The sequence below is a fragment of the Octopus sinensis genome, linkage group LG4 (assembly GCF_006345805.1).
Source record: "Octopus sinensis linkage group LG4, ASM634580v1, whole genome shotgun sequence".
NCBI lineage: Eukaryota > Metazoa > Mollusca > Cephalopoda > Octopoda > Octopodidae > Octopus > Octopus sinensis.
The window spans coordinates 126,474,240-126,490,824 of NC_043000.1; the positions used below are offsets into that span (position 1 = coordinate 126,474,240).

Consider the following 16,585-nt stretch of genomic DNA (forward strand, 5'->3'; position numbering starts at 1 on the left):
TGATGGGAAAATATTTTTTTTTTAAATCTTCCATGTAAATTTTAGTCTTTTAGAAAAAAAAATTTGTTTTCATTTCTCTTTTTAATCACTAGGGAAAAACTTTGACATTATCATAGAAAGATCTATAATGACTTAAGAATATTTCACTAAATGTTTAAAGAGTTTATGTTAATAGAAAGATGGTTGAGAAACTGTCGTTAAGAGTGTGGCAATTAAAAGGCTCTGGAGAAAATATTTAGTGGTGTGTGATAAAAAGTGTTTAATGGAGGTGAAGCTATGCAGAAAATATTTTAAATATTTTATTATCATAAATATAGCAAAATGATCTCAGTGCACAATGTGATATCATTATTATACCTATTACTATACCTAGTGTGCTATCTAAGCGTTATGCAGCTGTTTGTTTCTCCCATCTAATATAGTTTCAATGAGAGACTGATTTGAGGTGGGATTTGAATGGCCTAATGCCCTTCCTGCTACCAATGGTTACTTTGCTCTTTTCTTTCATGTGTAGGCACAGGCATGGTTGTGTGGTTAAGAAGCTTCCTTTGCAACTGCATGGTTTTGGGTTCAGTCCCACTGTGCATCACCTTAAGCAAATCTTTGTTACGATAGCCCCAGGCTAACCAATACCTTGTGAGTGAAATTTGGTTGATGGAAAACTGTGAGGAAGCCTACTGTTTATATATATATATATATATATATATATATATACACACACAGTGCAGTGAATAAACTGTTTGTCTAAATTACAGAAAAATGAAAATGACACTGACATCTCATTTTGATATATATTTACCAAAATTACATTAAAATATCTTGAAATACTAAAGAGTAAATTTATTCAATAAATCGTCATTGGCTTCAACCATGGCCTCCAGACAACTTCAGAATCTCCTGCAACTCTTTTGGACAGTCTCCTTGTTTAAGTTGATGAATGCTGCCATAATCCTTGCCTTCAGTTCATCTTTGGTGTTACAAAGAGTTTTGTTGGTCTCTCACTCAACTGTGCCCCACACATAGTAATTAAGGGAGTTGCAGTCTGGCAAGTTAAGTGGCCAGATATTAGGGGTGATGTGGTTGCAGAAACTGTCTGACAGCCATGACTGGGTTCTCCTGCTTGTGTGGCATGATGCAGAGTCCTGTTACCAGACATAGGGTATTCCGGCAACCACCCTCTTGACCCAGGGCAGCACTACCGCTTCCAGGTACTTGATATAGGCCTCTATGTTGACTCTGAAGCTGTATGGGAAGATGAATGGAGGAATAACGTCGCCATCACTAGTGATAACTCCAAACATCATGATGTTCACTAGGCGTTTGATTTTTATCACTCTCGGTACATGTCCTCAGATTGACACTCATACACTCTGAAATGTGCATATTGGAGCTTCCAGTGTGGATGCCAAGCCGTACAGCATGTCATTTCCAAATTTCTGGCAGAGTGAATTGCATCAAGCTGTTGTTTTTCTCACAGATGGTGCCCAACTGACCCTCCTATACTGTGTAGTTGACAAAATCAAAAACAAGCAATGCACATGCACGAAATTAAAAATATAAAATGGCAACTATTTACCCATTGCACCCTATATGTGTATATATGTACGTGTGTATGTATGTATGTGTATATGTATACACTGGGATAACGAAGTATCTCCTCTCGTAAGACACCCATCTCTATCCCTCTATTATGCTTTAACCACACAACTGGCACAAAGCCACCCTGCTTACCAGTATCAATCCCTCTTCCAACTGAGAGGCCTATGTCTTGCAAGTTATTTGGTGATGAGCTAGCACTAGTACCATATTTAAAGCACCCAGTACACTTTGTAAAGTGGTTGGCATTAGGAAGGGCATCCAGCTGTGGAAACCATGCTAAAGTAGGCGACAAAGCCTGATGCAGTTCTCTGGCTTGCCAGCTTCTGTCAAAACCATCCAACCCATACCAGCATGGAGGATGGACATTAAATGATGATAATAATGTATATCTATGTGCCTTTGTGTTGTGTTTGTCCCCCAACTACCATTTGACAGGCAGTGCTGGGTTTTTTTTATATGTCCCCATAATTTAGCAGTTCAGCAAAAGAGATTAAATGGAATAAGTGTCTCACTTTGAAAAGTACTGTGGTCGATTTGTTCAACTAAACTCTTCAAAGGGTTGTCCCATATGGCTGCAGTCCAATGACTGAAACAAGTAAAAGGTAAAAGATAAAGTATGGTGTCAAGGTGTTGCATCTGGCTGTTAAAATGCTGCCTCAAATAAGTCTTGTTTTTTAAGTGGGGGAAATTTTTTTTCTATTTGTCTTCAGAGTGCAGAATGACCAGCTGTAATGTCAAAAACGAATGTAAACATCATACCACGTTTGCTCAGATAGTGACAAACAAAGTTATAGAATGTTGATGTTTGCACATATAAATAATAGGCTTCCATACAGTTTCTGACAACCAGTTTTCATTTGGTTGAAAGGATACTTACCCAGAGTGTCATGCAATAGGACAGAACACTTGAAACCATGTGGTTGCAATGAGCTCTCTGTATTATCTATACAGCCATGCGTGGACACACACACACACACATTTATTCACTCAGTGCACAAAGAAATCTGCACATAAGAAATTGAATGCATTTGTTTTAAACAGGTAAATGGTTCGTTGGTTTTAAAATAACGATCTCTAACATTTGTACAAAGCCTTAAATTTAATCAACTGATTAATATTTATTTTATAAAGGCAATGTTCCATCCTTGACAGAATTTGAACTCGGAACATAATACTGCATGACTATCCATTTTGATCTTTTTTTTTTGTTTCTTAATGGAACCCATGGCAATATGGAACATACATGTTAAAAGATAATGAGTCAGAGAAGAAATAACCACACTGATCTTTCTCAGGGTCTAATACAACTTATGGGAGGAAGAGAAGGAATTAGCCTTAGACCAGAGACCAGACTCAAATACTTGCAACAGTTTACTTATTTCATCCTTTTACTACTTATAGAACATAGGCCATTGACAACTTTTCTCCACTGTTCTCAGTCCCTGCTCTTTCTTGCTGCACCACATCTTATATTTTCTTGAAGGAAGGCCTTCTTCTCTTATGTCTTGTTGGTTTTGAATTGTTAGCAATACATCTGTAATTTTGTTTTGTTTTGGATTTTTTTCCCCTAGATATGGATGTTGACCCTATACACAGCATTTTTTACCTCTAGGAAGAGATAGTCCACATTAAGTGTGACCTTTATTTCTTTGGCCAGCATGGGAGGCTCTGTCAGGAGCTTGCACTCCGCTAGCATAGCTCTCGGGGTCATTGGATCACACAAATCACCTCATTAGAACAAGGACTGGATTTTTTGGTGGTTGTAACAGAGTAGGCTTTGCTAAAGGCATCCAAGGGTCAAGTATTGTTCAACCAAGCAACAAAATCTGGCAGTTTCTGCCAGGCATTTCTCTTCACAGGCATTAAAATATTAAGGTTCTTTATACAATGTAATGGTGCCTATTTTAAAAATACCAATATAATTGTTGTTTTGCTCTTCATCAGCCACAATTGATTCGACCTATGACTTTTGCTGTGGCTATCTAATATTTTAGGGATGTATAGGACTATAGTATCTGATGTGTCCTTTCCTTTTTTAAAATGCTAAGGTATAATTTTTAGCAGCTCAAGCAGCTACATAGAGGCTTCCTTGTTGGCTTGATACTAAAATAGTTTGAGTAGCTATAAAATACACAAGGTTATCTCAATATTTGCAGCTTTACATGCAATCAAAAGGTTACTGATAACTTTTTTTTCTATCAGTAGGTTATATTTGCATATGCAGAGCATTAATAATTAAAGAGAACATCGTTAGCGAGCATGAAAGATAAATACTGGAAACTAAAATCATTGTGCACAGGATTAGTGAATGTGAGGATATTTTGTTGAAGTCTGGAAATGAATCAATATTTTCTACACAGAAAGTGCAAATAGTATTCACCCAGCACCTGTTGTGTAAAGCAAAAATTATTTTGAACGCTACTGCCAGTGTTATTTAGCTCCATGTCAGCTTTTATTGAACAGAGCTATGATCAAAGGCTGTTCTAGCTGTGACATCATGTCTTTTTTGGTGACTTTGTATCTAGAACTGCATTGTACCATGTATCTTTCTTTTTATTTTTTTAATGGTAGTGGTTATTTAAGGGATATTTGGTCGCTATTTTGAGTTGGTCAAGCAACTGGATGGAGGCTTGCTCCTCTCCTACTCTCTTTTCATGGAGTGTATCTTGGACAACATTATCCAATGTATCTTGCCCTTCTCTAAAATGATAAGAATGGTTTGAGGATGGTTTAACTGCTATTTCTAGAAATTCAAGCTATTGTTTTAGAATCTTCCTTATTGGTTTTAAGCATTCTTAATTATTAAACTAAGCTCATTTTAAATGTATTGAGTCGTTCCATAAATAATGCAGTTTTTTCAATTGCATGAACTAAAAGTCTGAGGGGCATGGGATAAACAACCTGCATCAACTTACTATAAAGGCAGGTAGTAATTTTACCTTGTCCTTATTCTAAGTGCAAGTTTTGAAGAGTGCATTTCGATTTTAACAGTTATTTCTTCAAAGCTATTATGGAAGTGACAAAGGAGCATATTTGGCTTTATGAGTTCAGTAAAGGCAACAATGCAATGGAAAGTGCGAGGATATTAATGCAATATATGGGGATCGGACAATAAGCATAAGCCAGTGTCAATGCTGGTTCCAGAAATTCCAAACCAAGAAGATGAGCCTTGTCCTGGAAGATCTGTAGATCTCAATGAGGACATCCTGCAAACCCTGGTGGAACAAAATTCCGTCATAACTGTTTAGGAACTAGCAGAGAAACTTGGATTTGGTCATTCAACCATTCATCGACACCTGTGTGCCATTGGAAAAGTCAGCAAATTCAGTCAATGGGTTCTTAACAAACTTTCTGAGTCTAATCACATGCAGAGAGTGAATGAGTGCTCTTCTTTGCTATCACGTCTCACCAATGAACCTTTTTTGAACCAAATAGTGACTGGTGATAAGAAATGGGTTCTCTATAAAAATGTCAAGCACCAGAGAGAGTAGGTGGGGAAAGGAGAAACAGCGGCACCCCAGGCTAAAGAAGATCTTCATCCATGTAAGGTGTTGTTACTGTTTGGTGGGATATGAAAGGTTTAGTCTACTTTGAACTTTTAAACTCAAACCAAATGATAACAAAGGAGATTTACTGTGAGCAGCTTGAGTGGCTTAAGTCAGCACTAGAAAAAAAATGACCATCTAAAAAGGTGTTCTTCCATCAGGACAATGCTCGGTCACATACAGTGAGGAGGACATTCCAAAGGCTGGAGCAGTTTGAATAGGAAGTGATGCTCCTCCCACCATACTCACTGGACATTACCTCATCTGATTATCATTTATTCTACAGTATTCAAAATTATTTGGATGGAAGAAATATGAATTCTGTAGACAAGGACAGAACAGTACCGAAGGAGTATTTTTCATTGCAGACAAGTGAATTTTGGAAGAGGAGCCCTGCAAATCTACCAGATAGATAGAAGAGCATTGTATAAAAATGGAGGAGAGTATATTTTTAGATTAAAAAAGAACTTTATCTTAATTTTGAAAAATAAAAGAAGTATAAAAAAACTGCATTATTTATGGGATGACCCAGTACAGGATGTTCAGGCTAAATTTGAGAGTTCACATAAAAGGAAAAGTTAACACAATATCTCACCCAAATTAAAAGTATTTTAAAAAAATAAAAACAAAATACCAACTCCATAGGCGTAGGAGTGGCTGTGTGGTAAGTAGCTTGCTTACCAACCACATGGTTCCGGTTTCAGTCCCACTGCGTGGCACCTTGGGCAAGTGTCTTCTACTATAACCTCGGGCCGACCAAAGCCTTGTGAGTCGATTTGGTAGACGGAAACTGAAAGAAGCCCGTCGTATATATGTATATGTGTGTCTGTGTTAGTCGCCCCCCACTCCCTCCAACATCACTTGACAACCAGTGCTGGTGTGTTTACATCCCCAAGAGAGACTGATAGAATAAGCACAAAATATCTGTTTTTATGAAACTAACATAGTAAAATTGATAGAAAATCTCTTTTTAAAATTCCTTGTTAACTTGGAGACCGAAGTGTCTTTTCAGATATCAAAAATATTATTTATCAGTCACTGCAAATTAAACGGTTTGTTATGTTTACATCTTTTATCTTTTACTCTCCTTATGAGAGCTCAAAATCTCTCGTAGAAGTGTCATCCAACCAAAATGCAAATATATGGGAAACTACCACCTGTGTCATCTCTTGTGAAAGGTAGGAGAGTCTAGTTTGCTGGACATTGTTGTAGAGCTGAAAACGAGGCAATTTCTACTCTTCTCCTCTGGAAGCCATCTACTCGCAATACCAGAGGGCGCACACTCTCCTACCCTGATGTAATCTCCAGGGATACAGGCATCCAGCAACAGGACCTCCGTAATGCTATGATGGACTGTGAAGTCTGGCGTAGCATGGTAAATTGCATTGTCTTGACCACGGTCGAACAATGATGATGATTATCTTTTACTTGTTTCAGTCATTAGGCTGTGGCCATGCTGGAGTCACCTTCTTCATTAAGGGTTTTCACCAGCTATGTCTAGTGCTGCCAGAAACATTGATTCTGCTGCCAGCATGAAGTAAAATAGCATGGCATTGTCCTAATCGTTCTTGAACCTCAGGACTATCAAAGACATGTTTAACGTCCATTTAGTCAAATAAATCAACCCAGTTCTTATTTTTTTTTTGAGGTCAATTGGTCTCTACCAAACCATTTAGTTATGAGGATGGAAACAAACTAACAGTGACTGTCAAGTGATGGTGGTGGTGACGGTAAGGTATGTGTAGGTGTGGGTGACAAAGATACACACACTTTCACAGTTTCATCATTATTTAATGTCTGTGTTCCATGCTAACATGGGTGGGATGGTACCACAAAAGCTGACCAGGCTGAAGTCTGCACCAGACTTCTGTGACTGTTTTGGCAGGATTTTTACAGCTGGATGCCCTTCCTAACACCACCCACTCAGCAGAGTGGACTTATTGCTTTTTATGTAAACAGGCAAGGTGAGTAGTGCTTTTTATGTGGCACTAAATTCATTCACAAGGCATTGGTCAGTCTGGGACTAATAGCTGACAATTGCTCAAGGTGCTGTATAGTGGGACTGAACCCCAAACTATGTGGCTGCAAAGTGTGCTTCTTAACAACACAGCCAAACCTTTGTACATGCTGTATATAGTCATTGTTATGCTAAATAATGGCTGTAACAGTAATAACTTGATACATTTGTCACATAACACTGATGGTCCAATAATTTACATATCCTAACATTCTATCAGCCACACTATAATTCATCAATTTATGTTAATTAACTGGAGGTTGTTTATATAAAGAGCTTAATTCATCAAAGTTGTTGGAGTACTGGAATATTTCCAAATGCATCTTGAATGTTTTTAAGGGTAAAAAATTTCTTTGTCTTTGTCTGGTAACCTCTTGCATCAGTATATTTAATCAAACTTATTATTTTTACCTCACCTTGACTCAGCTGTTGAGATTTGTCTCAACTTGTTAGTATGTATTGACCATAATGTTATACAGAAAGAAATTTGATATTTAAATTGGTTGGTTGTGAAAGGATTTATAAATCACTTTAGTGAGACGACTGAAAATAATATATGTCAAGTAGAGTTGGTAGAGACAGCCTGGCTGTATAATCTCAGTATAATTAATGTGTGGTGGACAATGAACTTGTACACTATGTGTGTTGCTTGTAGTGGAAATTTCACTAGATCATTGTCATAGCTGTCATTGAGAAGTAGGCCTTGCAGATCCATGTTAGGATCAGGTGAACTAACCCACCTCCATGTCCCTCACCCTCACACACACACACACACACACACATGTTCATGACAATAGCTTCCAATAAGCCCTTGGCATTGTGGGATCGCTGACATCTACCCCCTTGACAATACCCCTGATGTGGGGGTGGGGTGGGGGCACTTGGATGTCACATATTCTTGCAGGAGAGGAGTGTTCAGATGATTGTGAAAATTAACAGCCGTTCACTCCTAGATCATCAGAGCTATATAGAGAAAGGTGAGTCTTGTATCAACACATGTTGCCCCATGTGAGTCACCTCCATCATTAAGGGTTTTCACCAACCATGTCTAGAGCTCAGTGCAGCCAGAGACATTGATCCTGCTACCAGCATGAAGTAAAATAGCACGACATTGTCCTAATTGTTCTTGAAGCTCAGGACTATCAAAGACAATGGTGACATGGTGTGGATCACTGCAAGCACCTCCATAGGTCTCTCAATCTCTCTTCTAGTTCACCAAGTCTTTGTTGATATGCTTCTTGTCAGTAAAGAACCAGAGCAAGATGACTTTCTCAGGGTGTTAGTGTGTTCAGCAAACACTTCAGCTAGATCACATAGTTCTCTCAAGCCTTACAGCTTATTAGCTGTGATATATTCATCAGATAGGGTTTATATCTGAATTCCTCATGCACCACATATTTATCAGTGGACTCCACCATCATAAGCTGTTTGGTAATATCCCTTATCAACCTACTCAAGTCATTGAGAATGTCTTAACCTGCTGGATTTGGCTATGTTGATGACATCTGACTGCAGAGAATGTTCCTGTCTCTTGACCAGAGGTTCATCTCTGCTAGACGTCTTCTGTTTTTTCCCTATTCTAAACACAAAGGACAGGTCATGTTCAAGAAGCTGGCAATCTCCAACTCACTATGATTGGTAGCTAGAAGCATGGGTATGATGTGGCATTTGTTTTTTCGTGTCAGATTTGAATCTGAAAGTGAAATAAGAATGTTAAAATTTGGCACATTCCATGTCACATTAGGTCATTTCCAGTTCTGCTAAAGCTGTGTCCATAAATACTCAGTACACTATACAGTGATCCCTTGCACGGGTTACATTCCCAAAACCCCTGCAATAGGGGAAAATCCATGAAGTAGAAACAGTACTGTACTGTATATTTTTTAATTATTGTTTATAATTTGCATATATTTATTTCATTATAAATGCAAAACAACACCACGGAGAATGCAACGTAAGCTTAAATAATAAACTGCGATATGGCGAGAGATTACTCTGTATGTGTGTGTGTGTGTATATATATATCTGTAAATGTAATATGTGATACTTATTCGGTAGCCATGATAAAACTCCAAGTTTTAGATGCTGGGGTGGAAATCCACACCGCCATCTCTTCAGTTATCCGGCCATCAGAAAAAATGCTATCTATTGGCTGGATAACTGAAGAGATGGTGGTGTGGATTTCCACCCTAGCATCTGAAACTTGGAGTTTTATCATGACTACCAAATAATTGTCACATATTATGTTTACAGATAAATTCCTCTATTTACATAATATCGAGGTCTCTTTCATTCTTTTGTTGTCTTACCATTTCTATTAATATATATATATATATATAGAGAGAGAGAGACAGACAGACATATATAAAGCAAACACAAAAGGCATCCTTGGGATAATAATTGGGGGAATTAGGAGGCCAGAAATTGGCGCTGATGAAGGTACAGAAATTCTCCAACAACCACTTTCCAGGGATTTGGCAAGGAGTCTGAATCTTACTGCCACACATGTAGCCCTCCAGCAGTAAACTTTCCCAGCCAGGGATTGTCTACAGTCTCCAGCAGCTTCCTGTAGCCATCTGAATTGGTCCTAAGGCCCTGTTCAAAAATGTGGGAAAGAATTCTGGAGACAGTCAGAATACCTGCTATGTCCTTCCTGCTGGCCACAACTTTGTGGTCTTCATTGCACATCTTACAGCCTTTACAGTGTCCAAAGAGTATTGAACAACAGTCATGATGATTTGTCCCAGCAGATACCTGGGGCAAATCATCATCGAGATCAGGACATTTTTTCCAATATTCAGATGGTGTGTGCACACACATACACATATAGGTGTGTATGTGTATTAATGTTTTATCTATTAAATAATTTTTATTGCATTATTCTTTTCTCAGGGTCACTAATTAAAATTTATTTTTTTAGCAAGAAACAAAGCACAACCTTGCTAAAATAATTAGCATTGTTCTTTATTTATTCTCTTCTATTTTGATTTCATAACTGCAGGAACAATATCACCACCCACCAATAAGAAGGTCGACTTCGCTGACTGGAAAGAAACTTCACCAGAACCTTTCGGCAAACTGGAGCAGACTTGACAATACAGAAAGCATTTTACCAACTGGAAATCAGACTGGAGTAATTAATGTTTACTGATATTTTTAATCTTTACTTCCGTTCCATCCTTATACAGAAATAACACCCTGCTTTGTATGAGATATTTTAGGCTACTTACTTCCAAATTATATTTTTCTTCTCTGACAAAGAACATAGAAAAGAGCAGTCTTTACTAAACCCCAAAGAATACAAACATTTGCAGCGTGGAAGGTGTTTATAAGCCATTTAAGAAGCACACAAAAACCATTAGATTCATTTCAACATTTAAATTTAATTTGTCAAAATATTTTCGTCGCTTTGAAACTGCGACCTGTTCCCTGACAAAATTCCATACTGCATCATGGAATTTTGTCAGTGAACAGGTCACGGTCTCAAAGCGACGAAAATATTTTGACAAATTAAATTTAAATGTTGAAGTGAATCTAACGGTTTTTGTGTTTCTTAAATGGCTTATAAACACCTTCCACGCTGCAATTGTTTTCATTCCAGAACACGATCTCAGATCAGGTCACTTGCTATGCAAGTACATCTCTATAAATACAAACATTCCTCTTTAGATACAATTGGCAATGGGTACACTCTATTGACAAAACCCAATGAGGCTGAAATGCATGTCTAGCATTCTCCCTGCCACAGCTGGATGATTTTAATCTGCTACTGATAAAATTTGTTTAAAAATATAGTATGTCCATGAGATGTATTATCTCCAGATGAATACTGCTGCTAATCTGCTTTTATACAATGTATTTGCATTAAGTATGATACATAGTTGGCTATTTTAATCTAATACTACTTCCATTGTGCACAATTGATTTTTTTTATTTGGCTGGGCAGGATTACCTTGAGAGAAAATGATTGCTCTTTCATGATAGGGGGCTGTTAAGTTGTTTTTATATGGATGAATAGAACATTGCATTCGGAATAGTTTAGATGAGCGATAAAGTAAAATAAAATGCTACACAAGCTGATGAACTGACAATCTGGTGATTGCATAAATTTCAAGCTGTGTAAAAAATAACACACACACATACAATCATCATCTTCCTTTGATATCCATTTTCCATGCTAATATGGGTTGGATAGTTTGATAAGATCTAACAAGCAACAGGACTGCATTGGGCATCGATGTTAGCATTGACATTTGTAATGCCAATCACTTTTCAGTGTGTGTTATATAAAGCCATCATTGTTTTAACATCTATTTTTCCATGTTTGCATGAGTCAGGTGAGACTTCATTGAGGGAGAATTTTTTATAGCTGGAAGCTCTTCCTGATGCCAACCCTCACCTGTTTCCAAGCAAGTTAATAATCCCCCAGTCTATCAAACAATGAACAGACCAAATATGTTTTTTCAGAGGACAACAAACAAATGATACTGTTTGAATGAATGGTGAATTTAAACCAATGATATAATTTTGTTATTTAAAAGCAAATTCTTACATTTCAATAAAATTATCGTTCATTACCAGAAATCCAGACAAAATGTTTATCACTCCAACATTCAAAGAAAATTCTACAAGCAATTTGAAAAATTTGAAACTGAAGGAAAAGTGGACACATCAAAAAAATCTTTAACCGGATCATCAAAATCCAGAATAGAAGCTAAGTCAAGAGGTAATCAGAGCTTTTCGTTAACAGTTTTGTTGCCATATTTCTCTTGAAATACACTACCTGTGTCTCAGTTAATGAAGAATATAAGTGAAATAACTTTGTCATTTATTAAGTTCGTGTTTAGAACCTACCATATTTAAACCAGCCATATCTGGTCTAAGTATTCTACCAGCATCATGACAATGTTATTCTTAAAATATGCAGTCACATGCTCGAAAACTTGAAACTACAAGATAATGCATGATTGATTTAAAATGAATGAACAAGCATTACATTTGACAGAGTAATCTGAATGCTAAAGGGTTAATGGCATATAACTTGCACATTTTTTTTTTGCCAAAAAATGTCCTGTGGAACGGACATGTGAAAGGAAAGGTGACGTATGAATGACTCCTTTAAACACCGCATGGTCGCTTTACAATAAAAACCAAAATATGGATAAATGAATATGAGTACCAGAATGAAATGAATGACGACACAACCGTAAATGTTAAGAGAGAGGTTTTATTTAGATGTTAACATGTGGGTAGCAAAGTGTGTGTGCGTTATAAGTACATATATAATAAGAGCAATAATAATAATAGACAGGCCGTGAAGCATACATAATGTGTAGGTGTGTACAAACAAGGGTGTATGCGTGTGAGATAAAATACAGAGTATAGAAAGTGTCAACAATAGGATGCTAGATGAATGTTCAGACACAAGGTAAAGATAAATACCAGTTCATAGTAAAGTACACAATAGTAGTAGATCTGTAACAATGAGGTTGAGGAGACAATTGCAGAGCCAGCTGAACACATGTCATGTAGCGGTTGTGGCTACTATGCTGTACCGGGTTACTTGGTACAGAAGGTTCTTGCAGGTTGAGCTTACTGTTAACCATGGTGAAGTATTCACAAACAGTGAGAAGTTAAACCTAGGTGAAACATTTACACAAACACACACACATGAACTACATGGCTGTATATTGTTGTAGTTGTTTAGTTCCAAGCTGGCCCTGATCAAGTAAATCTATAATAAAAATATTCACACCATGACAATTCCATTTCTTTCTTTAACTTGGAATAGCATACCCTGGTATAAGATATCCAATGTGTCCCATTTTTTAAGAGAGTAGATTGTTATTTGAGGGAGACTTGGCTGTTATTTCTAGTCAGTCATGTAACCATGTCAGAGTTTTCTTGATAGCTCATGCATGTATGTAAATTTTGTATATGTCCATATGTGAAGGTGAATGGCCTAGGGGTTTGAGTGTTGCTCCCACAATCGTAACATTGTGGTTCCAATTCCTAGACTGATCAGTGCATTGTGTTCTTGAGCAAAGCACTTCAGTCCACTCACATGTAAATGAGTTCCAGCAATAGTTAGGAAGTTAACCCTTTGGTGGGCTAGTGTCCCTTTCAGAGGCAGGGAGTGCTGTAATCTCACTTTTACCCCATAGAAGCTGGGTTAAGCTCCATACTTATAAATCCTTGGGCTCATGACAGACCCAAGTAAGTCATGTATATAGTGATGCCATCATATTTAAGAAAATTAATTTTATTGGCTACTGTATATCCTTTCTTTTCTCATATATATCAGATCAATTGCACGATGACCCTGATAGAGAGAGTATGGAATTTTACCCATTCACAGAACCATCATTTGGACACAGATATTCTGAAGTAAGAAAGTTTCAGTGTGTATTGTCTTGATTAAAACTTTTACTGCTTATCTTCAGTGAAGTATTACATATGGATATCATTAAATATCCTCAGCCTTTTATGAGATGTAAAGGAGAAGGGTAGTAGCGGAAGTAAATACTAAATTTGACAGTGTTTGTATGCCTTTGAACTTTAATATTGTTGTCTTTTGATTAATTTGTATCACATTCTTAATAGTAACATCTGTAAATTTCTCTCTAGGCTGTATGTTAACTGTAACTGGGTGTTACCATGAAAAGCAGTTTTTTCTGTATCAGACTATAAAGAAAATAATACAAGTGATACAATTTCAAGACATCGTTTTCTTAAAAGTTGACTCTTTTTTCTCTTTTAATCAGTAGCTCAATGCTTAAGGACTAAATTGAAATTATTTGTGTGATATTTTCAGGATCTTAAAACAGAATTTGAAATGCGTTTGGCTCATTTTGCAAGAAAATTCTCATGGTTAGTTACATTTGATTATCAAATAAAACTATAACTATTTGAGTTAGTTAAATGAATGACAGTCAGAGAAAAATTATAATAAAGATTAATATGATTTCTTGTAAATTAGATAACATTTATTTGGTTTGAGGACAGAAATAAATATCTAAAAAAAAAAAAATTATTACATTCTGGTGAATGTAATGACATGGGTTTTGAATGAGTTAATATATTGCATTCTCATGGCAAGAATAAAGCATAAATAAAGCATTAACAAAGCACTTGTGGTGCAAAAACATGCAGAGATAAATAAACACACACATACACAAATTTAAATAATGAAAATTGATATTTTTTGCAGAGTTCAAGTTATTTTTTTAAAATTTAACAATTCTAAACTTTTCTTTGTTTAGCCACAGTTCTGAGAAAACTCCATGCCATATATTATTTGAAAGTGGTCAAACTATTGAGTTTGGCAAAGATTGGGTTGAAAGACATATTGAAAGGTAAATTCTTTTTCAAATTATTATAATTTCAGAAATCCCTGAATATCCGAAATTATTATTCCTTGTAAATAATGATTGTTTTCACCAAATTATCTACTACAGTAAGCAAAGAAATACAGCAGTATTGCTTTACCATATTTGTCAACCGATCCTATGACTAGCACCAACCAATCCTATGACTGGCAGTTGCCAGTGCCGCTGGACTGACTCCTGTGCAGGTGGCAAGTAAAGAAACACTGTTTCGACCCTGTCCTTGAGGAGACCTATTGAGTCAAGTACATCAACATCAAAAATCATTGGAAACTGTAGTTGTGGTCCCTGTGCCGGTGGCACATAAAAAACATCATCCGAATGTGGCCGATGCCAGCACCGCCTGGACTGGCTTCTGTGCCGGTGGCACGTAAAAAGCACCAACTGATCGTGGCCGTTGCCAGCCTCACCTGGCATGTAAAAAGCACCCACTACACTCACGGAGTGGTTGGCGTTAGGAAGGGCATCCAGCTGTAGAAACACTGCCAGATCAGACTGGAGCCTGGTGCAGCCTTCTGGCTTCCCAGACCCCGGTTGAACCGTCCAACCCATGCTAGCATGGAAAATGGACGTTAAACGATGATGATGATGTTAGCCGTTTTGTGATTATTTGAATTCTCAGTTGCTGAAGCTAATTCATTCAACCTACTGTATTCCTTTCTGAAAGACAGGAATGTGATGCTGACCATTTCTTCACCCCTGAAATACCGTTTATCTTTTACTTGTTTCAGTAACTGGACTGTAGCTATGCTGGGGCGGGGCACAACCTTGAGAGGTTTAGTTGAACAAATCAGCTCCTGTATTTATCTCTGCTGCTTATTCTATTGGTCTATTTTGCTCAACTGTTATGAGAATGTAAACAAACCAACACTGGTTGTCAAATGGTGAAAGGGGATAAACAAAGACACACACATATACATATTCACAATAGGCTTCCGCATAGTTTCCTCTTAACCAGATTCACTCACAAGGCCTGGGGCTGTAGGAGAAGACACTCGCCCAAGGTGCTGTGCATTAGGACTGAACCTGAAGCTACATGGTAGCAAAGCAAGTTGAGTGAAATTGAGTTGATGGAAACTGTGAAAAAGTCCACCAGATGGCACTTGCATCTGTTCTTTGGTGGTAGACTTTGTCATCCTGTTTAGCATCACCATTTGGCACTTTTGTGTCTTTAGTGGAGTCCACTTTATTGCAAGCATTCAGCCCAGGTCTCCAATCTGATGATAACCAATGGGTCATGGCTTCTGCTCCTTTTCTCTCCAAGTCTCAGAGGTCTTGCAAAAAGTCTTGGGCACTGCCCTTTATCTCTGGGCAAAATCATAAAAATCATTTTTAAAAAAAGCAAAGTACAGGTGTGGCTGTGTGGTAAGAAGTCTGCTTTTCAACCACATGGTTCTGGGTTTAGTTCCACTGCATTGCACCTTGGGCAAGTGTCTTCTACTTTAGCCTCAAGGCAACCAAAGCCTTCTGAGTGGATTAGTTACACCCAAATTCTTTTCTATTTTAGGCACAAGGCCTGAAATTTTTGGAGAGGTGGGGGTAGTCGATTAGATCGACTCCAGTATGCAACTGGTACTTAATTTACTGACCCTGAAAGGATGAAAGGCAAAGTCGACCTCGGCAGAGTTTGAACTCAGAATGTAAAGACAGATGAAATACCGCTAAATATATCTCACCCGGTGTGCTAATGTTTCTGCCAGCTTGCTGCCTTGTTACACACAAATTGAAAGAAGCCTGTCATATGTGTGTGTCTTTGTTTCTTTGTTTGCCCCCACCCCACTAACAGGTATTGGTTTGTTTATGTCCCCATCATAACTTAACAGTTTGGGAAAAGAGACTGATAGAATAAGTACCAGGCTTTAAAAAAAAGCTCTAGGGTTGATTCTTCAAGAGTCTGCCCCAGCATGGTCACAATCTAATGACTGAAATAAAAATAAAAAAGTTCACAAATTCAAACCAATTTAAGTGCCAGGGGGTGAATTGAATTTTAAAATGTTGGAAAGAATCCTTTAAGAACGTTATTTATTCCATCCCATCCA

General features: G+C 37.4%; 1 protein-coding gene across 1 annotated transcript in view; it reads left to right on the forward strand.

Annotated features, from left to right (window-relative positions):
- LOC115210582 overlaps positions 1–16,585 on the forward strand; it is a 174,287-nt gene that overhangs the window by 140,334 nt on the left and 17,368 nt on the right. Inside the window, exons 28-32 of the mRNA XM_029779185.2 lie at positions 10,163–10,294; positions 11,743–11,887; positions 13,466–13,548; positions 13,976–14,031; positions 14,424–14,516. Coding sequence (XP_029635045.2) covers positions 10,163–10,294; positions 11,743–11,887; positions 13,466–13,548; positions 13,976–14,031; positions 14,424–14,516 — 509 coding nt within the window. The remainder of the gene's footprint in view (positions 1–10,162; positions 10,295–11,742; positions 11,888–13,465; positions 13,549–13,975; positions 14,032–14,423; positions 14,517–16,585) is intronic.